General features: G+C 36.3%; 1 protein-coding gene across 4 annotated transcripts in view; it reads right to left on the bottom strand.

Moving 5' to 3' along the window:
• The window catches only part of SLC16A7 (solute carrier family 16 member 7), an 87599-nt gene that overhangs the window by 25418 nt on the left and 35756 nt on the right, over positions 1-26425 (bottom strand). For 3 of the 4 annotated variants that reach the window (XM_083852310.1, XM_083852309.1, XM_083852311.1), the window contains one exon: positions 12696-12938. In XM_083852310.1, the coding sequence (XP_083708436.1) occupies positions 12696-12909 (214 nt within the window). In that variant the 5' untranslated portion in view covers positions 12910-12938. Of the gene's footprint in view, positions 1-4354; positions 4457-12695; positions 12939-26425 lie in introns of those variants that run through there. The other variant, XM_083852312.1, reaches the window with a different exon arrangement.

Here is a 26425-nt window from a genome sequence, read left to right as displayed (position 1 = left end):
TCCTGACAATTACAGGCCTGTCAGTCTCACCTCAGTGCCTGGTAAAATTATGGAGAAGATTATTCTGGGAGTTATTGAAAAACACCTAAAGGACAATACAGTTACTGGTCACAGCCAACATGGGCTCACAAGGGGAAGGTCATTTCTAGCAAACTTAATTTCCTTCTATGACAAGATCACCCAGCTAGTTGACCAAAGGAAGCGAGTCAATGTAATCTTTCTGCATTTCAGTAAAGCTTTTGAACTGTCTCTCACAGTATCCCTCTACACAAAATGACCAGAATACAGTTAGATAAAAGCATAATAAGATGGGTGAACAATTATCTGACGGGTCAGGCCCAGAGGGTTCTTGTAAATGGAGTTACATCAGTCTGGCAACCTGTCACCAGTGGGGTTCCCCAGGGCTCCATTTTAGGACCTGTCCTCCTCAATGTTTTCAAAAACGATTTGGGTGAAGGACTTGAAGGTTTTTTTGAGCAAGTTAGTGGACAATACCAAACTGGGTGGAGCTGTTGACTCTGTCAAGGGTTGTGAGGTCTTGCAAAGAGATCTGGACAAATTTGAAAGCTGGGCAATCACTAACAATATGCGGTTTAACAAGAACAACTGCCAGATTCTACACCTGGGAAGGGCAACCCTGGTTATATGTACAGACTGGGAGACAAGATGCTGGAGAGCAGCCCCACAGAAAGGGATCCGGTGTTTTGATTGACAGCAAGTTGAGCATGAGCCAGCAGTGTGCCCTGGCAGCCAGGAGGGCCAACTGTATCCTGGGGTGCATCAAGAATGGCATTGCTAGCTGGCTGACAGAAGTGATTGTCGTGCTCTGCTCTGTGCTGGTGTGGCCTCACCTCGAGTACGGTGTGCAGTTTGGGGTGCCACAGTATAAGATATTAAAACTATTAGAGAGTGTCCAAAGGAGGGCTACAAAGATGGTGAAGAGTCTGGAGGGGAAGATGTATGAGAAGCCACTGAAGTCACTTGGATTGCTCAGCCTGGAGGAGACATCACAGAGTGAACATCACAGTCTACACCTTCCTCACAAGGGGGAGTGGAGGGGCAGGTGCCTCTTTTCTCTGGTGACCAGTGGTAGGATCCAAGGGAATGGCTTGAAGCTACTACAGGGGAGGTTCACGCTGGATATCAGGAAAAGATTTTTCACCGAGAGGGTGGTCGAGCACTGGAACAGGCTCCCCAGGGCAGTGGTCAAGGCACTGAGTCTGCCAGAGTTCAAGACGTGCTTGGACAATGCTCTCAGACATATGACCTGATTTATTTATTTTTTTAATTCTATGGTTCTATGATTCTATGATATACCTGTATATTTTATCTATACATTATATGAGCAGCTATCAGTTTATCTTTGCATATTCCCATACCTACCTCACATATGTTTTGTCATCTGATTTGAGTTTGTCATCAGACTCACACTTTTTGATTTCCTTCTACAATAAGAGCTTTGTATAATGTGTCTTTCAAATTTTTAGAAGTTTCCTATGCATATTAGCCATATGCCATTTCTTTCGTGGACTTGTTCAACACATACTCTTTCCACAGACCGCAATCAACCAAAACATGATGACTTCCTTTAATGTGGGGGAAAGTATGCTTTCCCCTATAAAAAGAATATTTCATAAAATATGACCAAGTAAGGAGTGTACGAGTCATGAAAAAATGAGTAGAGGAAGCCTGGGACTTAACAAGTGGAAAAAAGAAGATATTAGCAGGGAGCTGGGCGAAGTTATTTATGGCATTTGCGTTTTGCCTGGACTACAATGGAAACAACATGCATAATGTTGTCTACAAAGTCCCTTCCCTTATAGCAACAGAGAATATATCCCCGTAGACAAGGTTCTCTTAAAATGGGAGGGGCTGGGGAGGTCTAAATCAAGTTTGCTCATATGAATAAGGAATATTTGAGCTCTGCTGCAAGCAGCAACATAAAGTGTCTTTACAATAGCCATCTTACTGCACTTGAAGATAATATTTGTATGGCTTTTGAAACAGTCATATTTCCTTACCTGTTGTGAAGAAATAAAACAACCTAGCACTGGCAGAAACCTTATTCTCTACCAAGTAATGTAAAGCAGCTTAGTTCTAATGATTGTAATGCATCATAAATTCAAAATAAATTAGTGGCCATTAAAATATAGGCTTCCTATGATTTGTATTACAGATGCTGCCTAGGTATCATGTATTCCTGGATCCACCTTTCATCTAAGGTGCTATGCTGATATTTTTCAGCCAGAACATATTAAAATGATCCAGTGAAATACACCTTCCTCTGCAACGATTTAACACATGTGCTTGTGAGAAGAATATTACTTAGGTTTCCTAATAAAATAATTATTTTATTCCTTCAGGAGGAACTATGCTTCTCTAGTAAGTTTTAATACATCTTACTGAAAAGCTATTTCTTAGAAAATTGAGAAAATTGACTTATTTAGGCAGTATGTGTATCTGAACACCCTGTCGTTTTTGTCTGGTTGGTTGGTTGTTTTTTTGTTGTTGTTGTTGTTTTTAATAATATCTGGAGAAATGATCAAGAAGAAATTACATGATCCAGATTTGTTCCTGTCTTAATCCCACCTGCCACTTCAACTGGTTCTGAGTATAGGGTCAAGTGCTGTGCACTCAAGTTACTGTTTATATTTGAGTAAGTAAATATGAAAAGCTTCTGAACCAGAATAGCAATGGATTATATATCTTTGCACACTCTCTGCACAGGTATAAATTCACTGTGTGAAGCACAAAAAATCACTCAAAAATGTATTACCTTTGTGAAATACTATTTGATTTTTAAGGAACAATACATAAATTAGAACTAGCATTGTATGAAACACTCTTACACTTTAACTTCCATTTTATTCCTAAAATGAAATAAAAAATCCCAATCCCAGAATTCTCAGCTGAGTTAAATCTGTTAAAAATCTTCAAATAACTCACTCTGAATTATCTCAAACTTCTTCTGTGGTACTAACTAAAGAAATTAGAAATAAAACTATGCACTATTCCCATGTTCCAGGTCACTCAATAGTATTTTGCATTTCTAAACATTACCAAATCATCTAAAAAAAATGTTGCAGCTCTACAGTTTGTTAACTGCAGCTTAGCGTATGACCAGCTACAGGACTGTATTGCTCATTATTATACATAAAGTCACAAAATGTACAGTGGACATAGCTCTGGGATGAACCCCCATCACATTCTCAGAGGTGTAGTCTTTGTGTAAATCCAGCCAATTGGAAGGAGGGATTTTATTAATTAATTTATTTATTTATTTATTTTGAGATTTTCTGTAAGTTTCTATTACACTATGTGTTAATTAGAAATGATTGTTCAGGCTATCAACAGCTTAAAACCAACTCTCATGTCAACTGTATTCTCACTTGAGAATCATACAGTTTCAGGTCATTACCGCTGGATACTTTGTTACACTGTGGGTTACATCAATAAATATCAGAACAATCCTTACAGTCAGGGTGCCTGATTGCCTACTGCTCAGCCTACTTTGCAATACTGGAACTACACAGAATCCAAATAATTAACATTTATGTTAGGAGAAAGACTCATACTTAAGGTCAAATTGTACTGCGTCCTTGAATTTTTATTTTTTTAATTTATTTATGAAGCAGAGATAAGATTACTGAAAAATAAGTCATACCAAAAATGTTGATCAAATGATTAATAAAGTGAATACTCCCATTTTTTCTTAAATACTATACACCCTCAAAACTAATCTTGTATATTTTATATTTTATTTGGGGGAGAAGAATCATTTATGTATAACGTATTTTTAAGGTTGATATTAATAAAAATGAGATTTTAATAAGTGCCTGTGGGAGCTCTTAAGTCATTGAAGGTACACTGCCAAAAGACATTTATGTCACAAACACCTATACATAAACATATTAGCATATGTTTATATGTTGACTTGAAGCAAGTGAGAAATAAATCTTAACTTTGAACTTCATGAGATCACTTAGGCATTTGAAATTAAGCAGGATTAGCATCATGGAGACCATACTTGGAACAGAGTCCCAGGCAGTTATTTTGCATATCTCTGATAACAGCATAGCATTGTCACTGAAACATGTAACTTATCACTACATATTTTATGTTTTAAGTTTTCCTACTGACTCCTTCTCTCCCCCCCCCGCAATGATTCTAGAGTATCTGGCCATAGATTCAAAAAAGACCTGCAGATTCATCATATCTTGAGCATGAACTAAAGTTCTTTATCAATAATGTATCTATTTACCTAGTTTAGTTATTTTATTTTACTGCATTTTGCTCAGGAGATGTCCAGGACAACTAAAACAAATAAATAAATGAATAAATAAATCTTATTCACCATGTATAATGCCATGCTGCTTCTCACCAGCTTCAATACTTCATGTGCCTTAATTAAACCTTTCATGGCAACAGTCTTGGTTTCTCATGGATTAAATAGTTCCTGCAAAGAGAGTTGTTAAATAGAAGATCCAAAAGTAAAGCCTCCTGCTCTTTGCTTATTTACTTGCTGCTTTGAAAATTACAACTATTCCGATTAGGCAAATAACAACATCTTAATTAGAGACATTCAAGGCTTAGCAACATCACAATAAGGAGGGATTAATTCTGCCATTTACGTATATGATAATAATTCAGGCAATTTAGAACAGAATTGGTCTTGAAGCATTTCTGAGTGAAATTTGACTTCCAAGGACACAAGATTACTCCACTTCAAGGGAAGGCCGAATAGGAAACCTCTCTTCCTGAATCGTGCCTACTCTGAGAGCCACTGCAAAGAGTCCTTAGGAAGTCCTGACATTAAGCTGCTCCTCTGAGTAAGTTATATTCTACTATATAGAAAATAACAAGAAGATGAAATCTAGGCTACATCTTCAAATCTGGAAGCAGCATGGGTGGGACAGCAAAGCTTGTTCTTGTAAAAGAGGAAAAAAATAATCACTCACATAATTACTGCTCCTTGAAAAGCAAAGGCATTCCTCCATAGGAGAGCGGTATGAGCAAGATTTGTAGCAAAACACATTTGGTACTGCCAGCTGATACTGATAGGGAAGTGTTTGGGGAACTTACTTCAAAAAGACTGAAATGTTTTCAACTTTCAGATCATTCACAGAGCATAGGAAAATATAACATAGATTATAGATTTCTATCCATAGATTTCTATCAGCTTATAATCAGCTACAGAAGAATGTAGACTTAGTCAATTATTAAGCAAACAACCTTTCCTCCCAGCTGGGTTTTTTATTTAGCTAATGATGGAAGCTGAGGAATTATGGGTATGAGGAAAGATTAGATATTTACAAGCTAATAAATAATTTTAAGATTACCAGAGAGTTTTAATAGTATCAAAACTAGTACAACCTAAACAGTGTCATTGAAACATGGAAGAATTACAACCTATGCAACATTCAAGAGATCTAGAAAGACTAAAAATATTAATAAAACCTTTAGCAGGACAAGTTCAAAATCACTATCAATTGGGTGCATATCTCTGCAGGAACATACTTAGATTTTAAAGTCTCTAGAGAGTGAAATATAACGTATTGGTATAGGGCAACAATTGTGTAGGGTAGCATCACTTAAGATGTGTGCAAAATAGAGATCTGAAAACTTCCTCTAGCACTGGTTCCTTTAGCACTGATAAGACAGCCAGTCTTTCTAAAACATGATTCATCTGTCGTGTTTTGGACATTTAACATAGCAAAGGATGAATCAGAAATTTCCATTTTTATTGACTGACAACAGAAGTTGTCTAGACAACTGGTTCAGATGTAGGTACCTATGCTGAGGAAGACTAAACAACACATGAATACCATCCATATGATCTCTAGTTACTATTGTTAAAAAGCTGTAAGGGTAGCACTATTTCCTTCATAGTTTTCTAAGAGTCAAAGCGCTTAATGAAAAGTGTTTCAAAGCAGTACATACAGAATACCCAAGAAGGCACAATTAATGTAAAACATGTCCATGGAAAAGTGCTACAAGAATTGTTTGAACTAGATGATGAAATGAACAGCTTATTTCACAATACATTCTCCTATTTTAATCACAATCTTCACATTTAACTCCATGCCATTCAGTTGTCTCATTATAGTTCATATTAATCTGAACAAAAGTCAGGTAAAATTGCAGCCATAGCACTTATCTGTTTCTTGATAGTTAAATAAAAATGCCAAAATTTGTGAAAAATAAAGGTAAACTTTTTTTCTGCTTACATGCTCCAATGAAACACATATTATTACTGAAGCTGTAGTTGTATGTGCTCTTTGACATGGGTAATCTTAATAGCAATCTTAATAATCTTCATGGTAATAGCAATTTTAATAAACTTCAGTTAGATGAAAAGGTTCTGACTGATTAGAAAACTCCTTGTGTGGTATGTATGTTTACATGCAATCTCTGCAAAAATTGTCAAAATCAGTTAATCAATTAAGATTGTTTGAAGTAATCTTAAAAGACAATTTAAAACCACCTAATTCTTTGATTTCTGTAGTTCCCCTGGCATCAGAATAAACCTGTCACTAAGTTCAGTTACCTCTGTTAACAACTATGTATCTACATACCATTACGAATGTCAGTAAAAACCTCAGTTGTTGCCAATTTATACTGGTTTATAATATCTTATAAATATCGCAGTTCAGCTCTGTTTCCCTTGGCTATACCTTTCAAAATAAACAAGGGAATAGTTCTTAGACATTCCAAAACAATGGACCAGTAAAATTCTATAATAAGTTCTTTGTAAAGTGCTAGGTTTATTATTTCATTTGAATTGCTGGTGTGATTACAATGGTATACACAGCATGAGTAGATAGACTTTTCCTTCCCCACAGAACTTCACTGGTATCTGCTTAAATATCTCATGATTCCCAGTTGTGCTACACCATTGTTTCATTACCTTTGAATTACGCGACACACATCACAAATGCAGGCATTGTATGATCCAGTGATATTAAAAACTATATGGGAACTGATCCAACATTATTAGTATACAGAAATAATTAAAAAAAAAAAAAGCATTCCTTCGTCTAAGTTTTACAAGCTCAATGAACATATCAAAGGCCTAAGTTAGTCCCTTGATATCTTTTTAAAACAAACCCAATGTTTTAGTCCCTTAGAAAATGTATTTTATGATGCATGCTATTTATTATTGTTTGTCTTTGACTCGTTACTTGAAATGAAGTGGGAGAGAAAAAAGAATCTTCTTTAGGGATAAAAAAGATGTCAATATTGATTACTTTTACTTATAGAAATGAAGATCAAGAAAAATGCAAAGCCTTACATGGGAAAAAAAGAACTTAACTATGTTAATTATGTAGTCTATTATGTTGCCTGCTTGTATATAAATGAGAATTGTTTTCCTTACAGGATTGAATTAATTTAAGTCACCACAAACATTTCTAGGATAATCATTACTATTAACCTATGTCGTGGACATTGAAAATGTTAGTAAAAGTACAGGGGGAATTTTCTTGTAAATGTCTTTCTGTCAATTATTGAAAAGACAAAAATATTTCTCTCAATGGCAGCATGTCCTTTAAGATTGGCTTCTTGAGTGTGGCTAAACAGATCCCAGCAAAAACTGTTTCATGAAAACTTGACAAAATTGGATCCCCAAAAGGCACTGAATAACAATTACATCTTGTCTGTTCAGCCAAACATAACAAGCTGAAGAGTAAAAAAGCAGCTAGCTCCTGTAGACAGAATGATACTCCTGTTCAAAAAAATATATTTTATTTTATATATATATATATATATTAAAAAAACCATCTACACCACGTGTTTTTTCTCATCCTTCTTCCCACATCCAACTTTAGGAGTGCTTACTAACACTCTATTAGGGTAGAGACAGAAACCTCTTTTTGTTTAAAACACTCATTACTACCAGAGAACATTGCCCTACAAGGTACAGTTTTATTAAATTTCAAAGGCTTCCAAAAAATGTAAGAAGTGGCTGTGCTACCCTTCAGAGGCTTTATCAGAACTCCTTAGCATTCAGGTCTTTTTTTAAAAACTGAACTACTGTTAAGTTTGTAATATTTTTGTTACTCTTGATACTTCTTTTTTGTACTTATCTCCATTTGTTAGTAAGATTCAAAATGCTCTGTTCCTGTGTCACCTCGTTACGACTTCTTTTCCTTTATCTGTGAGTCTCAAATTAACTTGACATAGATGTTTTACATATATTTTAGGCTAAATGTGAAGTATTCCCTCATGCCCATGAGGCATTTGGAAAGTTGATAAGTTCTGTTTTCAAGGACACTCTAAATGAGGTTATTAAAATTCAACACTTTGCATATTCTGATGGAGAAAAACGTTTGTCCCTGACTACAAAGGACATAGGTCAGTTCAAGAAAGCTTCTCGATTTTCTTATCCATGGGCACTGAAGGCCTTGTACCAGTATTTGTAAAATCAAAATAAGAAAATGTTACCAGGGAGGGAGAAAAGTGTAGGAGCCTAGATTCTGTCCAAAAGTAAAAATCCATAACCATCTGTTGTTTGTGTTGCATGCATTTCGCAACTGTCATCTCCACTGTGCACGCCATTTCATCTTCACAGCAATATCTCTGAAACACCCACTGAGATAAAATCACAAATATTTTGAACATACCATATGATACGTTATTTTCCAAATTAATATTCGACAAAGTCATAATGAGAACTTTTTTTAGGTTACTTTTGTGTTGTCACCTGAAAAATCTTTTAAGAGTTTGTTACTACCTGACAGTTAAGCTCAAACTTGAACAATTAAAGAAACACAGAAAAAAAAAGAGAGGAAACTATTAAATGCTGCATTTTTTTAATTGTAGGCACGTTTTCAAAAATAGTAATGACCACTACTTACAACTCTACAGCACTTTTTTCTTCAAAAAGGGTTCTCAAATGCTTTTTTAATCATTTACTTGGAAAAAACATCTAGAATTTAAATGGTCACTGTCCCTTGGGTGGTTTAAGAAAAGGTTGCATGTGGTACTTAGTGATATCATTTAGTGAGTAGTATTGATGGTAGGGAGATGCTTGGACCAGATGATCTTGGAGGTCTTTTCCAACCTTAATGATTCTGTGATTCTAAGACAATCCTACATTTCACAGCTGAGTCTGGCTTGGAGAATTTAACAGCTCTCAAGCTAATTTCTACAATACAACGTCACGCCCAAGAAGTAATTTTTGAAAACAAACAAAACACCAACAACAACCAAAACCCAAACCAAGCCAACAAATAAAAAACACCAAATAGAAATTTGCCCTTGGAAAAATGACAGAAAAAGAGTTAAAGACAAATAAGTAAACCAATTGCTTTTCCTTAAGGAAATTTAAAACCCAAGGTCAACTGCGTCTGAAATCAACAGACCTGTCAAGCAGCTTTCCTGGCTGCCACTAAGGCTCCCATCGAAACTACACTGAAAGAAATAAAAACATTTTGTGCTTGTTTTTGTTTTGTTTTGTTTTGTTTTTTGCTGGAAACAGATTGAGCTCTGATAAGAAGCTCTCTAATCATCTTTGGCTGGTTAATGATGCACAAAGCGAAAGGTGAAGTTTAGAAAAAGAGAATGAACTGAGAGAACTTGATATCAAATATATTTGGTCTTTTTCTTCAATTCCTTACTGTTTGCATGCATCAGAGCATACATACAGCTCTGTAAGTATGCATACATAGTCGATATATATATAAGAATACATATATGCACGCATATCATACATATCTACGTGTTCATATACATACACAAACACAGGGTACCCTGTCAAGATAGCTCAACTAATTTCATCTTATCCCAGATTCTGTCCTCCAGCACAAAAAGTTTGGTGGTCTCAGTCACAGTCCCTTGTGTGTAGGAGTCCATCACAAAACCATCACCCCTAATCTAATACAATTGACAGTCTCTGCTCAAGAGAGGCAGAAGAAGGAGTTGCCATGGAGACTGAACTATTGCTCTTCTCCAGAGGATGCTTCTTTCAAGCACAGGCTGAACAGCGGAGGCTGTCCAATATCTGTAACCTTGATCACATTACAGGATCTTGCATTTTGGGAAGGCTTTTTAGTAAACTCTAACAAATATCCAGGAGACAAGAAGGGGGGAGAAAACAGAGAGCTTGAGGGAAAAAAAAAAATAAAAACAATAAAAAAACAAACAAACAAACAACAACAAACCACCACCACAACAAGAACTGTATGAAAGTGCATATTATGCTAGATTGAGAGAGGGAAAAGAGTTTCATATTGACTTGATTTATCAGATTTGTCACCTCTGCTTAGTGCTTTCCTAACGGGGTGAATGCTGTGCTTGACCTATTTGCTGGAATTAACCAGGACTGCAGGAGACCATATGGATTGCCAGATGGTCTGCTATAATTTAATGCCATTTATTCTAAGTATGAAGTAAGTGATAAACATAATTAACATTCTTTTAGCTCCTTACTGGATGCCTTTTATTAGCTTCCTTTTTTTTTTTTTCCTCAGGAATTGAAAGGTAAGTTAATACCTTGTTACTGAAACACAGATGCCAGCTAATTACTGCAAGAGGCTGCAGCCTCCAAAGCAAAGAGTGTCGGCACAGACTCTTACTTATTCACTGACCCCACTGTGATGATTAATAGGTTGAATGCTAAGCTCTAATGAGGATGACAGATCTTAGATGTTTTCAAGTTACCTTAATTAATAGCATGATGTACAGAGTGTTCATGCAGACATATCACACTTCATAGTAAACACTACACCCTGTACTCATGGTCTTAATGTGTCTTTCACATTACAGCACATCAAATGCTAAGGAATCAAACCACCTTGAGACAGTAAAAACAATGCAGTGATTTCCTTCAGAAATGTTTTTCCTGATTGCTATTTCATACTTTGCCAGTGATTGTCTAAAAGGCCTATTTTTTAGGAAGTGGTTCTAGAGAAGTTATGGCTTCAAAGAGTGTTTATATCAGGCAGGATCGTCATTCTCAGCATTTCAAAACCATGAGTCCATAACAAGATATGCAAACAACTTTGCCTACTGTTCCTGTGCTGACAGTCTTCATAGGGACTGGGCTAGGTCTTAGCAGAATGAATAGTCAACTATTTTGTAATGTTTAACATCAATGTACAGGTGAAGTTAGCATGCTGGTACTCATAACACTGAAGGAAGTACTAGAGAAAAGGCAGCAGTACTGAATGCTTTGCATTTTACATTAAATGTTGTGTACATTGAACCTGGTATATAAACATGACCACAGCTGAATGCCCTTTGATTTGCATCTGTACTGTTATTAAAACTTAGATGAACTTTGATATGACAGAAATGGCATAAATTAAATGTTATTCAGAGATTAAAACAAACAAACAGCACCTGTGCTATAAAGCAAATTTCCCCTTAGAAAATTTAGCTGATTAAAAAATACAGTGAAATAGGGTCCAGACCAAAAGTCACAGCATAAGGTAAGTGGAAGCAAAACCCAGCTCTTCATCATCTGTGTTCTTCCCTTCTTCCATATGGGTCCACACTTGTTCAGGGGCTTCCACAGTTACACATGTATACTCTATAGCGCAAATCTACTCAAACGTAGATATGCATCCTTTGGAGAAGCTAATTTAAAGGGGACTTGAACATGACATGCTGTCCATCCCCACAGCTGCCATGCACACTGACTGCCTTTGGATTGCTTGTAGACAGTCTGTCCAGATGTGCCTGGCAGAGCCCTAGTCAAGCATGCCTGGGCACAAGAAATGCCACATCACAGGGAAACTCATTTCTAGGCTTGCAGTACCCATAAAAGCCAGTCTGGTTTGAGAGTGACCTGGTCACACATAGCAGGAACATACATGATCCTTCACCCTGCTCTTGAAGGCATTAATTCAAGTTACTCCTTCATTTGGTGAATTTTCTCATGACTGTTGCTGTTCCTATAAATTCCTTCAGGATTCTCCATATGAATAGATATAGGATCAAAATATCTTAACAGCAAACTTTTATTGCTATTGACACCACTTGTGACGTCATCTTTATTGGGTCTCTGCCTCTGCCACCATTTGAAAAAATGCATTCATTTTTCATTCCATTAACTGAAAAATATTTACCTGCAGTGCTTAAGCCAACACTGTGATGGCTGCAGGATCTTTTTTATAGTCAGAGGTGAAAAACAGGTACTTAAGAGAAACTCCCATAGCCTGAATTCTCTTCTATGCGTACCTACCTCTCTTCCTGGACTACTAAAGCAGCTATGACAATTCAAGTGCCAAGACTTAGGAAGGCTGAAATCAGTGATAAAAGAATTACCATGATAAAAATGAGACCATGCATCTTTTGACAAGTTGTTTACTGGACCTGATAATACCATAATTTATTATAGATACCACTTCTGAAAAATATTGGAGTGATGCTTTTCAGTGAGTAAAGATACAGTGCTATTGGCACAATGTTTTCAGTTTCTCTGTATACACTTTTATACATATGTACATATGCATATATAATATATGCATTTAATACCTCCATTACTGCAAAGAGTCAAATGTTCCAGGTGGTTACCTCATAACATTTTTATTTTAAAAAGGGCATTAGGTAAGTTCTTACCTGATCTTAAAATTATTACCTAATAAATTTAGGTAATAATGATAAAATCAGGTAGTAATTAACTTCAACTGCTTTAAGATCATAGGGAAAAAAATAGACAAACACAATATTTGCAAATTTCACAAACATCTTACCTCCTGCATACATGACAGCCAACATTATTGATGATATCCAAGCTATCTCGCTATATGATGTGTGGAAGATTTCCTGTATTTCTTTGAAGAATACTGTGATGGCTTTAGGGAATGCATAGGAAAATCCAATGGAAATAAAAGCCCCAAAGACCACAACCCATCCCCAGCCTCCATCTGGAGGAGGGTATTGTGGTGCTCCTGTTGCTGGTGGCATTTCTGGTCTTTGTCTCTTCTCGGACTAGGCTGAAAAAGAAGAGAAGAGACAAAGTTTGAAACAGTTTTCCTTTTTTATCAAACTGCAGTATTCTGTCATCATCTGCAGAATCCTCAAAGCTGAGACCAATTTCCAGTTTACATGGGACCACATGGGACCTGTTTTTAGAAGCAAAACCTGTTCTGAAAAACAAACAAACAAAAATATTTGTCAAGAATATTTGAAATATCCCATTCGGTATGCGCCACTACTACAAAGGACTGACCTCAGTCACTGAAGTTGTGCTTGCAATTAGTCACTTAGAAAATTAGTCACTTGGAAAGCAAATGTGTCTCTATGGGTAAATTTATGTAGCTTTATGCTCTACAGTATGGATTTAGGATAGGTATGAAACAGAAAAAAAAATGAAATCAGATGTACAGGAAACAATGGAAGTTATAGTAAATTATTCATAAATGCTATTTTGTTAGCAACATTTGCAGGTACTTCAGAAAAATCATCAGCAATGACAGCAAGTCATAGCACAGTGCTTTATCATATGCTGCCATTTTCCAGTTGTTGACAATTGTTAATATTTCTCGCTTAACTCATGAGAACATTTTAAAAGCATGTTTAAAAAAAAAGACAAAATTCCTTGTGTATCCATAAAATAAACATAAAATATTACAATTCCAAATTGTATTAACGCTTTCATCTGTGAATTGGTAGATGTTGCTATTACTTGCAGGAACAAGGTGGTGGTACTCTTTTTGCTGTTTCCACATTTAAAGACATCAGGAAGTCTTTCACTAATAAACTTGCAAACTTTCCACAACTATTCTCTAATTTAGAGTTTACCATAATAGAGGACAGCAGAGTGATTTTTTGTAGAAGTTCTGAGAGGTGCAATCAAGAAATTTAGGGAGCTCAAGAAATCATAAGTAATTCACATAGAACTCCTAAGGCCTGAAATGAATTTTATACTTTTATTATCATCTTGATATCTAAATACTTATGATGACTACATTACCCATTACCTTTCTAGAAAACATGTAATAGCAAGAATCCATTTTGTAGTTCTGAGATTTTTCCAACATAAAACCCCTTTATTACTAAACAGAGTTGGGAGTCTACTGTGTTTTCTTCTGTGCAAACCAGCCTACACAGACAGCGTGAACTGAAAATTCCTCCTTCCTCTGTGTTCCTTCCTTGGGCATTTAGGTAACTTAGTACTCTTGATTGGTCTCCAACCACAACAGTACAAAAAGCTGTGATTTATAACAGTATGTAGGTTTTTGTTATGCTTATGATTAACAGCGAGTCTCTGTAAGACTTCTATGCCACTTATGCCATATCCCAGTTTCTCACAGCAAACTGCATTAGCAGTGGGATGATATAATTACCTTAACAAAAAATAAAAAACGAACTGTGTCAGCTTATACTAACCTCTCAGGATAGTGTCTAGAGTACTCTCAGGGTAAATGCCATGCAGTACTGCCTACAACACACGACACAAAACTAGCAAAGTGTTGTTTTTCAGATTATCACAAGGCCACTCCTGTGATAGAAACCTCTGTACTTCTGATTCTCCAATTTACTGCTGTTGGTTGTAGACATCATGTTCATATTGGCAGACCTCCAAAGGGGCTAAATCAACCACTAAAACATCTGGCTTCTACGCAAGGTTGCAGAAACCCAGGTAATTTGGCTTCTGCATCATATCATACAGATTTTCTGCTGGCAGCAATAGATACTTACCACTCTGTACCCAGACTGCAGACATATTTTTATATGCACATCTAGAAAGAACCCTTGGCATGTATTTTTTTTCCAGCTACCCTGGTCTCAACTTAGTCCATTAACATGCATCAGTGAGGAAAACCTGGGTCTGCCCCTAGAAGTTGTATAAGTAGAGACAATTCTGGTTGCTGAAACTTAACATTGGCAAAGCAGTTAAACATCCATTTGCTGTTGCTGAATCAGGACCCATTGGTAGGAAGAGTATCTCAAAAAAATAAAACACTGCACTTGAAAAAACATGTAGTAATTGATTGCCACCACAAACACCAAAATACAAATTGGCATGAAAAGCAGAGCCTATTTCTGTAACCTAACTGGTAGTAAAAAACAGCTTTCTATCTGTCCCAGAAAGCTGTTTTTCTGCTCATCAGAGAAAACTTTTGGTTATATCCTAAAAAAAAGGTTAACTATTATTTTCTTACACTTCAAAGTTTGAGCATATTTGTTTTCATATTTCATATTCATATGAAAACACTTCTATCTTTATTATAAATTTTAGTAACGCAACACAACATCAAGGCATTGCTCCCCATAAAAATGGCAAGTGCTTACCAATTTATTGAGGAAGTACTCCTTTTTCTAAAAACAACACACAACTGTTTTGCAAAATCACTGCCACCACATTGGTCAGAAGAACTCCAATGGCTCCTGAGTGTTATAACAACCCAATGCACTGATACAGGCTTGGGGAAGGGTGGCTGGAAAGTTGACCAGCAGAAGACCTGGTGGTGCTGGTCAAAAGCCGGCTGAACATGAGCCAGCAGTGTGCCCAGGCAGCCAAGAAGGCCAAGGGCATCCTGACCTGTGTTAGAAATAGCACGGCCAGCACCACTAGGGAAGTGGTTGTCCACCTGTAAGTGGCACTGGTGAGGCAGCACCTTGAATAGTTTTGGGCACCTCACTATAATAAGGATACTGAGTTGTTCAAGCATGTACAGAGAAGAGCAACAAAGACGAGCTGTTTGGAAAGACCCCATTATATCTGCTTTTGCAGAGGAGCAGCACAGGCTCTGACAATTCAATGCTTTCCTCTCTTAAAAAAGCTTCACAGTAAACTAAGAAGGCATCAGGGAAAAGAGCAAAGGGGCAGTGGCTGTTCCTATACCTAAGCCTAGAGGCAACCTGCTGCAAAGCCAACTGCACTGCCAGCTTCTAGCACTGCTACAGTAAAAGACTGCCTGCTAATGTATGCCAGGCGTTACCCTGCCACAAAGAGAAGTCTGGATCATCATATCTCACACCTCCTGTTTATCCCACAGAGTACAGTTAATAATAGCTTCCCTGATATTTCTTTATGATTGTGATAGCCAATTTTAGCACCAGTTAAAAGGTAAAAAGGAAATAAATAAATAAATAAATACATTTGCACCAAAAGGAAAAAAGTATTCATTTTGTCAGAAACATTAAGTCCAACATTTCAAGTATCCTTAGCAGCTAAAGCAGCTTTCTTCTGTAAAATATTTATTTAATATCCCTGAAACTGAACTTCTAGAGCAGTCTAGCATGTTAACATCCCCATCTCTTATCTAAGCCTAACTGTAAAGATCTGGATAGTATAGGAAGTATACAGACAAATGCAAAATCCATTAGCAACCAAAACAAAGCAGTGTTTTAGATGAGTGGATGTAGATGCTGAGAAGGTGAGAGACAGAAGAGGGAGGACTGAAGCAGCGACAAGTGAAATGTCTTCCCAGAGCTCTCAGGGCTTATTATGGGCTCTGAAGAATAAAAAGACATAGGGTAGAAAATGTAAAAACAGGCACATGTGAAGATGTTCAAGTGAAGGACACGGTGCCTGAATAACAACAACAACAAAAGCTGCATCTGAGTAAATAAAGGTCACCAGCAGAATCCCTGGTCAGTCACGTGAATTCCACCGTGTGCTCAGGGCTCACACGGGAGCACTGCTAATACCCCTCCTTTTACAGGCAGGCTGTGGGTGAGGGACGCTGCTTGCCATCCATACAGAGTGGCAGCAGGGCAACAGTGACTGAAGCATGTCCCTGGTAAAGCCATCAACCCCTCTTCTCTCTGTGAGGTACAGAGATGCTGCTCAGCCTTTCCATACCCTGAATCAGGCTGTGCACAAGGATCTTCTCCTCTGTATAAATCCCATTTATGAAAGCAGTGAACAAATACATAGCTTACAGTAATCAGAGCTCCATGTTATTTACTAAGAAATAGTAGAAAGAGGACAAGAGGACACTTTAAAAACATGTGACGTGCTACACTATTATTATGTGGGTCTCTCATCACAACAACATTTAATTGGGCAAATGAGAACTGAATTATAAAGAGAGAGGTGGAGAGAAAGCGAGGGAAGGAGGAAAGAAAGAGAAAGGAGGAAGGAAAAAAGAAAAAGAAAGGAAGAAGGAAAAATGGAACACAGGGAAAGGAAGAAGGAAAGGAGGAAGGAATGGAGAGAGCAAGAAGCAAGCAAGCAAGCAGCAAGGTCAAACTAAGAGCAAATGCTACAGACAAATAATGCACCTTGATGCGACTTCATTCAGTCATGATCAACGTGTTCAGACTGCTCTTGTACCAATGCTTTGTTAATATTCTGCAGCTGCCAGCTGCCAGAACCAGCTATCAATACAACAGCTTGTCAAAGACTCTCCTCAAAAGGAGTTGTGTTGTTCTCATATTTACGGAGACGCTGATTTTACTGGGAGTTTTAGTTTTGTGTTTCTGCAACATTAGAGTAACTGTTTTCTTTTCCATTCCTGTTTTGTCTGCCTTGTCCTCAACATGCCCCATCACCATAACTCAGCAGCCATTAGCCATTTGTCCCAGAGGAAAAGAACTGGTATGAGAAGAATCAGTCCCTAGTTGTAGAGTAAGAATATTTGGCATGTGTGTAGTGCATTCCAGCTCCATGTGGTAAGCCAAGGACCACAAAGTTTTAAAAATTTGAGCAAATTCAGTCTTTTAATATTCCTGTGGGTTGATTCAGAAGTATCATCCACTTTCAGACACGGGAAACAAATACAGCAACAGGTTAAATAACTTGACGAAGTCTTGCAACAAATGAATGGCAGAGCTGGGACGTGGATTAATGTCTAAGTAAATTGTCAGTTAAGCCTGAGATTTTTAAGAACATGTGTGTTTTAACAGTTCATTAGGTAATAAATGCTGATTGATCGTACAGCTTGATACCTGAGTTGGAAGCACAGGTGTGGTACAGTTTTTGCTTTATAGGTTTGGAGAGTCTGCTGCTCTAGCTCAAACTTAATGAATATAAATTGCATTTCTATATTTGAAATCAATGATTTTGTGGTAACATTACCTAAAGAATGAGCTATATAGGAATTACACTTTTATAAAACACCCTTGTTTTAAAGATGTAAAAAAAAAAAAAAAAAAAAACAAGCCCAAGAAGGGAAAGGGGTATCATCTCACCAAATGGTACTGCCTCAGCAACTTCTACAAGCTCTTCCCATTATTCTGTGAGCAACATTCAGTATTTGAAAATATATATATATATATCTTATTAGTTTTGAGAGATGGTGTTGCTCTGACTTGGGATTTTGTTGTGGGGAAAGGGAGGACGTGGAAAGACTTGGGCTGAGGGACCAAGAGAGATTGTTCTTTGCTCTTATCTCTAACTACTCACTTCTGGAGGCAAAACAGCTCCTAATGAGCACCGGTACCCAGACTGCCGATCTTTCTGAAAGAGAAAAATAGGCTATATTTTGTGTGAATATCTGTATTCAGAGACTGAAGGGCATGTGATAAATAAAACCCAGGTATATTACACATACACTCAGAATCTGAGTTTACTGCACTTTTTCCACTGGGGTCTAACCTGCAGGACAAATACTCCCCGTGAGAGAACAAACCTGCTAAAATGTACCCAAGTTAACAAGCATTATCAAAAGCTGCTGGATTTTTTAAAATTTCTCCAACATGCTTGAATTGAAAGGCAATGTCTGTGAATGCTTTCCAGACAGCAAAATGTGACAATAAAGTACATTATACTATAACTATAGTATACTACATTCATTTGTATTTATGGGGCTTATGTTAGGATTTGTTATTTCTGATAAAAGTCTAGGCAAATCTTAAAAACAAAAAATCACTGGCCTTAATTGATTTTAAACCCTATTTCACATCAGTCTCCAACAGCACAGTAACCAACAAAGGTAAAATATATTACCATGGTTATTCTAAATACCCAGTTTTATCTTACTAAAAAAAAAAGACAAATTATTTTTTCCCTTGAAGAGGGGATGAAGGAGTAGTTCTGAATTTTCATATTTATGAAAGAAACATGCCTTTAGTCAACCCATCCATAATTTATAGTTGAGAATCAATTGTAGAATACTTTTCATCCCACTGAAGCAGTACCAAGACAAGTATGTGCCTGAAGACAGCGTGGGAAAGTAACAGCCCCTCACACAGCCAAAGCAGGCACAGCAGTATTTTTCTTCCAAATGCGTGGAAGGTTAACCGAGGCAGGCTCTGTGGAAGGAGGCAAAGGAAGGGAAAGCTACTTCCTGTCAGATAAAATAAATGAACAATCCTAGTAACTTTCTTTCCTCTTAGGGTTTGGTGTTGTAATGGACTGAGTCTTAGTAACAGCACCAGCTGAGCAGATAATTGGATGGAAAAGCAAGAACTGTTTGTTGAGTAAAACAAGCATGATTACAGATGTGAGTTCCTGATGCCTGGGGGAATAATGAAAGGTCTAATTCACTTTTACCAAGAATACTGGAATAAAGGCACGTCCTCTGTTTGTCCCAGTTTGAAGACTCAAAATAGGATTACTGAGACAGAAGTGAGTCCTGTGTGGTAAGATATTGTCCTATAAAAAGCAAAAGTGTATAAATTGCACTAGGAGAGAGTAGCAAATCCCATTCACACTAAGGCACTGTTTAATCCATGTTTAAACAAAGTCTGAAGCCAAAGGCTGTTACTAAGTCACTAAAGTCAGGTTTTTACAGAACTGGGACCTCCACCTGACAAAATTACATTGAAACTACTGTTGCTACATGATTGAGATCAGATTGTGAGCACTACTGAGTCAGTAGTGAGAATGATAACAATTTCTCAAAACTAATATTAATGCAGCATTTATAATTACTTGGATTTAGTTTGCTGTTGATGTTTTTGTTGCTGCCTCTTTCTTCTAGGAAATCATATTCAAAACTTTAGAAACCAGTTCTGTATTCACAGTCATTCCGGGTAGGACTTCCATTCATCACGCCTTCTGTTATTACCTTTTTTCTTTGACTTTATGGGAAAACTAAATGACTGGCTTACTCTGGATGACTAAATGCCTGGATGAGTAAAGTTAAGTGAAATGAATTCCAACCAAAGTGATTGCAATTCTGTTTTAATTACTTCAAAAAAGCAGTCAATAGAATATCTAACCCAGAGGAGCTGGCATCCCACCCAAATTGGAGCACACTGAAATGAAATGTTGATGGCTACATTGAAAATGACAGTGATACAGTCCGAAGAATTAATTAGTTTTAACAGTAAGTTGATTGAGGCTGATGAAAAATTCTGTGCACTTGAAAAAATCCCCAAACTAATCAACCTTTAAAAAACAAGAAAAACAACAACAAAAAAAAACCTCTGTTGTACCATTAAAGAACAAGTTTTAATAAGCTCAGCTAAACTTGTTTGTTATAGCTCAAAGTGTCAGCTCTCTGCACTGCAAGAATATTGATCTGCTTATTAGTTTATTTCTAACCACCCCTACCATCCTTTCAATTCTGGGAGTACTCCATCATATTTATCTATAAGCTTATTATTTTAACACTTTAGAAACCAGTTTTGAACCACTGGCAATATAAGCCTTTTTGGTACATCAGCACATGTATATTCTTTAAAATTTACATTGAATGAATGTTATAAAAAAGAATATCCAGAATAACAGAAATAGCTTTGTATAAATCTGGAGCTGTATGTTTGATAGATATTTTTAAGAGTTCTGATATTTGGAGGTAGGAGAGTTATATATTCACTTATTCGTAATATTTTATAAAAGTAAGAACAAAGGTTTCAAGTCAGTGTTAATGGAGTTATCTGCACTGCTGCTGCATGTTATTTGAAAAATAAATAGCATAATCTTTCCAAAGCAGCAGATTTTCCATTATCAATAATAACATATATTCATTTTAATATCATTCTCTCAGTACTAGGCTGGAGGCAAAATATTGATGATGGGGAAAAAAATAGTCTATTCTTAGTCTGTGCAACTAGTTAAAGTTTTTAAAATCAAGATTCATATCTTTTTACATAATTATATAATTCAGAAGTGGCAATATTTAATTCATTTCCTACTGAAGATAATATTCACATCCATCTATCAGTTTAATATTTAATGTTATGAAGATGCAATAGATTCCAATTCAAATTCTGCTGACATAAATTTCTGTAAATGCTATCAAAGTTAATCTCTGCTCTTGAGGCTAGAATCCAAGCCCTGGCTGTCTTCTTTACTTCTGCGTTACTGCCCAGGGTACTTTCTGCATATGTCCTAGCACTCACCTAAATCCTGTTCTGGAAACATCATCTCAGACATAATAAGAAAACATTTTTCTTCAATGCTTGTGCAGCACATGACTCCCATGGGTGGAAATAGTTACTAATATTTAAGTCTCAGTGACAACTACTTAGATTATGTAACAGGAAGCAAACTGATCTGGATTCTGTTTCTAGGAACATATGACTGGGATCAAATAACAGTCCAAGCCCGGAAAGTATCTCCAGACTGCAAAAGCTTATGAAGGGTTCACACTTCAAGTATTCCTGCCAGTTTTGAAACTGTTACTGGTTTAAGAAATGTTTTCTATATTATCAATAAAATGGAAAAAGTTAGCAATGTTTCTGATGAGATAGAAACATTTAAAAGTGTGAACTGAGAGATCTAAAGAATTATACATTACCTTAGCTACAGTTAACTTGTGTACTGTACTGAAACTTACCGCTTAGGCAGGTAAGAAGGAAATGGACAGAACCATCAAAACTTACAATGAGGAAAATACCCTTTAAAAGAAATTATTTGGGAACTACTGGATCTTAGAAAAGCCAGAATATTTTCTGCAGTTCTAGATATCTGGTCTAAAAACTTGCAAAGAATTTAGGTCATAAGTAAGAAGCTACTCAGTTAATGTAGAATTTTTAAAGCTTTGTGGAAACTAAGAAAGTGAGCCATCTATTTGTACGAAATAAAATTAAAAACATATAGTTAGTTCAAACTGAAAAATTAAATCAATATAGCTCTGCCCATAAAGGCTTGATGCCTGAGCTCTTTCTGAGAGCCAAGGTTAAAATGTGAGCCACTGATTCCAAGCACAATAGAATCAAGAGATAAATTAATCCAGAGGTCATTCAAGAATTACTGAAATCTATAAGGCCAGTAGAAATGACGAAAATAACTATTTCATCCATGTGCCTTAACAGAATTTAGCAGAGATTAAAACTTTTTATACATTTATTAAAAAAAAAAAAACAGATTTGAGAATTGAATCAGAGTGAGCTCATAAAATAAAGTGGAAGAATTCTGAAAATGTCAACACTTTTCTTACAGTCACTGTTTACCCAGGAGTCTTCTCAAGATGGAGACATTAATTACCATTGTATTTGTCTTATAACCAGTGCTTCCCAGGGCTCTGGAAAAGCAAAACTTGAGAGCAAGGTATGCTCACTCCAACCACCTCCAGTTCCATGCAATAGATTAGCAAGCAGATATACTAATACGGTGTCTGTGTTGTGGCCATGCAGAACCCATCCTTGCAGATGCACTTGCCATTCCTTTAGTATGGAAATTGGATTTTAATAGCACTTTGAGGACCGTGCAGGGACAAGGTAACATCTCTAACCACCTAGCACTAAACAAGACAGCAATGTCCAGCACATCCAATTTACTGCCTCTCTCATACTGATATTTATGTTAGTAAAAGATTATAAAAGAAGATCTATTTTTATTTGATAAGCTCTTAACTGAATAGACAGCTAAGTAAACGGGGAGTTATATATTTACATGAAACAGTGTAGTATTATGCAGAGATGCTCACACTCTCTTGATGACTAAACATGGCTAGTAGGAGCAGAACAGCTATATTAGCTTATTACCCCTTCTAGGCAAATTAGTTCTCCTCCAGTATCATGGCACTGTGCTACATAAAGTAGGTACATGTATGATGATTATTTGTCCAGTCTGGAACATGATGATAAAAAATTCATTTGAAGTATGTACCAAAACTAATATAATTTAGGCACTGACAATGTTTTAGCATAAACAAATACAGGGAAGGACGAAGATAGGATTGTATTTGATTTCCATGGGAAGGAAGAGGATGTTTAATTACAAACTTACTATGTACTTTGTCCAAGTGTTAATGAGGTGACCTGCTGATATATATACAACATAACTTTAAAGACCAAGATGATTTAATCAAATTCTAATGTGTACTCTGCCACCCACTGTGAGAAATTGGACATGGGGAGATCAAAAAACCTCTCATGTCTATTATGGGGGACACCTTCCTAGCACAGTACACATTGTCCAGAGAGTGTATCATACAGCTGTACCTCTCACAGAGCTGTTCTACAATGGTGGAACTAAAACATTCTTTGAATACTTTGCAGAAAGTTTTAGAATTCATCAGGAGTTAATCATATTGTTTATACCTGTATCATTTGCAACTTCTACATTCTGCACTCATTGGATGTCCAGAATACATGTATGAAGACTGTGCCTCTGCTCTGGCACAGTGTCAGTGAAAGGTCGTTGCTTGGCACTGCTTGATGCGCTTAACAAGATGAAGAGATGACCAGCCACTAAAGGGATCAAGAGAAGCACTACACAATTCTGAAACCCCTTCCCTCTCATGCTGACATGAGAAATGACAAAGACTCTCGAAATCAAGTATTTACTTTTCCCTATTTTTCAGATTTTTCTGTATTTGTCCAGATTTGATTCTCTGATAATATTTTTCCCATTGAGCCCAGAACAGTGTTTACCTTATACACCACCTGTTTCCCTTGCTTATGGTGGTTCTGCAGCTTTTTGCAGAACATAAGACTTTTGATCAGAACTTATCAAGCATCTTAGCCTGTTACAAAAGGGCTCCTTTCAAACATTAAGAGTAACTCCTTTCCTTAATACAAATGAACAGTCTAAAGAGACCATCGTCTGGGTTGCAGGCCCAAAAAGATATGCAAATAGGAGTTTTGAAGTGTGGCAGCCTATTAATTATGTGATATGAAATTGCTATTGTGATAGTTCTGTTTTAGCTGATAAATTACTCATTTTGGACACAGCACATGAACAAGGGCCAGCATTGTTTCATTACTCAAAAGCAACCTGATAAATCCACAACTAGAAGAACTTTTGTGCTGAGCTCTAATAGTAATATATCAGGTGCTGTAATTTGTGAATTGCTCTTAGATATAAAATAAACATACTGAAGCTCCACACTCAGAATCAGTTTGGTTGTAATGAATTTGTATGGTTATAGTGGCCAAACATTGCTGTGAGTTGCTCCTAAATTAGTGTTCTGAAAGGCTGCTCTGACCATACCCTGAGTCTTGAATCATCCACACTCTAAAGCTTTTACATCACTCAGTGAAATTCACTGTATCCTGGCTTCTGCAAAGGTCTGCAAATGGAACATCTCCCAGGGTTCATTAAGGTAGATTAAAAAAAAAAAAAAAAGTACAAAAAAACATAATTATTTACAGATTAACGCAGTCTGAAAGAACTGAAAGAAAAATTTTACAAATTACCTTTCTCTGAAAACCTAAGAAAGCGAAGTAAGATTTAACATCCTCTGTGAATAACTATATAATGCCAAAAAAAAATCATTCCAATTATGAAAATCGACTTAAAAATAGCAATGATGTTGACATGAGCTAGATAATAAGGTTTTACTTGTACCTCCTCCAGAATTGCATAAGGAAAAGATAACTTGCAGTTATGTACCTCACATACACAACATAGCTGCAAGTCTTTACGATGAAGATATATGCATAGGTGCACCTCACTTTGAGAAAATTATTTCTTTTGTCTCTTAACACAGCAAAGCACAGTTTTGTTTGCTCTAATATGCCATACATACCTGCTCTGATGTGCAACAACGTGATATTGCTCCACCATATGCTGTCATGTAGCTACAAAATCATTGTTAATTGCCAATAAAGCACTTGAAATAAAGTGCTTATTTAAGCAAAGCAAAGCAAAGATGGCTCTAGGGCATATTTGCACCATGGGACTGACACAAAATGGCTACTATACAATCCCATATGGAATCTTTATCCTCATCAATTACATATATACATATATATATTAAAAATAAATAAATAAATAAATATCCAAAATAGAATTATTATGTGCATTCTAGGGTACTCCATTTACTTCACAGAAAAATGATACACACAGATGAATTTAGGTATAATAACTGGTTGTAGGTTTTTGTTTCTTCTGAATAACAATGCTGTCTGAGCAGCTGAATTTGAAAAATATGCAGTATGATGCTTATTTTGCAAATAGGTTGATGTAACCAGGACAGGGAACATGAAGCAGAAAGACATTAAAGTCTTCAAAGGCATACATTAGTTCTCTCACCACTGCACATGCTTCTACTCCCGTATGAGTTGATTGGTATGTGTCGAGTTGATTGACACATTTAATTCCTTCTTTGAAATATCTTGCGTTTAGTTGGTTCCATTATATTTATTCTTTCATCTTAATGATTTTCTTAATTTTATATATATATATTATATATATAATTATATAGATATCATTATATTATATATAATTATATATAATTATAGATTATTTTCATAATCTATATTTATAATATGAGTGTACCAATAATAATAAGTATACACCTGACTTATTTTTAACTCCCTGCATTACACAAAAGCATATTCTTCTAGTCAAGGAAATGACTTACATTTCAGGTGACCTGTAGCCATTCTCTCACTCTGCATCAAACCTTCTAGTAATTTTAGGGAAGGCTTTCATGTTTCATTTCAACAAAATGCTTAAGAATTAGGATAAATTTATTTTTATTTCAAAGAAAACATTTAGGCTTAAGACCTTTGCAAACTGGTTGTGAGTTACACATGCCTAACATGTCTGTATCAGAAAGAAACCACTACAGGAAAACCTCTAGAGCTTCAACTCACCTCAAAAGCACAACTTCTCTAGCTCAAGCTAAATTTTGTTTGTAGTTACATTTTCAGCAGCCATGGAAAATGAGATTATTTCCTCCAAAACTGAACAATTTGATTAGATGGAGCAGCAGTCTCACAGTCTCACAACTGAAGTACTCTCTTGAAATAGAAAAGACGCTGGCTAGAATTCTGTTTGACAGAAAACAAACTTGAACGTTAGGTAATGCTCTGATCACTGTGCAAGCAGCTAAAAATGAAGTGACAGGGTCACGACATGGCCAACAATGTGACACCGTACCGACTAGGTGTACTCTACTAATGTCTAACAGCCCAGACCTATCAAATAACCTCATGTTGTTTACTTAACAGACCCCAAAGGCAGAAAAACATCTAGCACAATCAAGACGGCATTTTTGACCATGCTAAGCAGTAGAATTTTAGAACCCTGAATCAACTAGAAAAAGAAATTTAAGGGCCTTCATTGATGCAGTGGCTGCTTGAGGTTTTGATTATTGAAGTTTATATACTTGCTAATAAATATAAGCTTATATGTATGAAACTTGTATACCAAGCTTACATGTGAAGCTTGTACTCCTTTTTGTAT

Source organism: Anser anser (genome assembly GCF_964211835.1).
Source record: "Anser anser genome assembly, chromosome: 1".
NCBI classification, from domain to species: domain Eukaryota; kingdom Metazoa; phylum Chordata; class Aves; order Anseriformes; family Anatidae; genus Anser; species Anser anser.
The sequence above is the reverse complement of the archived record's forward strand: the minus strand, read 5'-3'. Positions and strand labels throughout refer to the sequence as shown.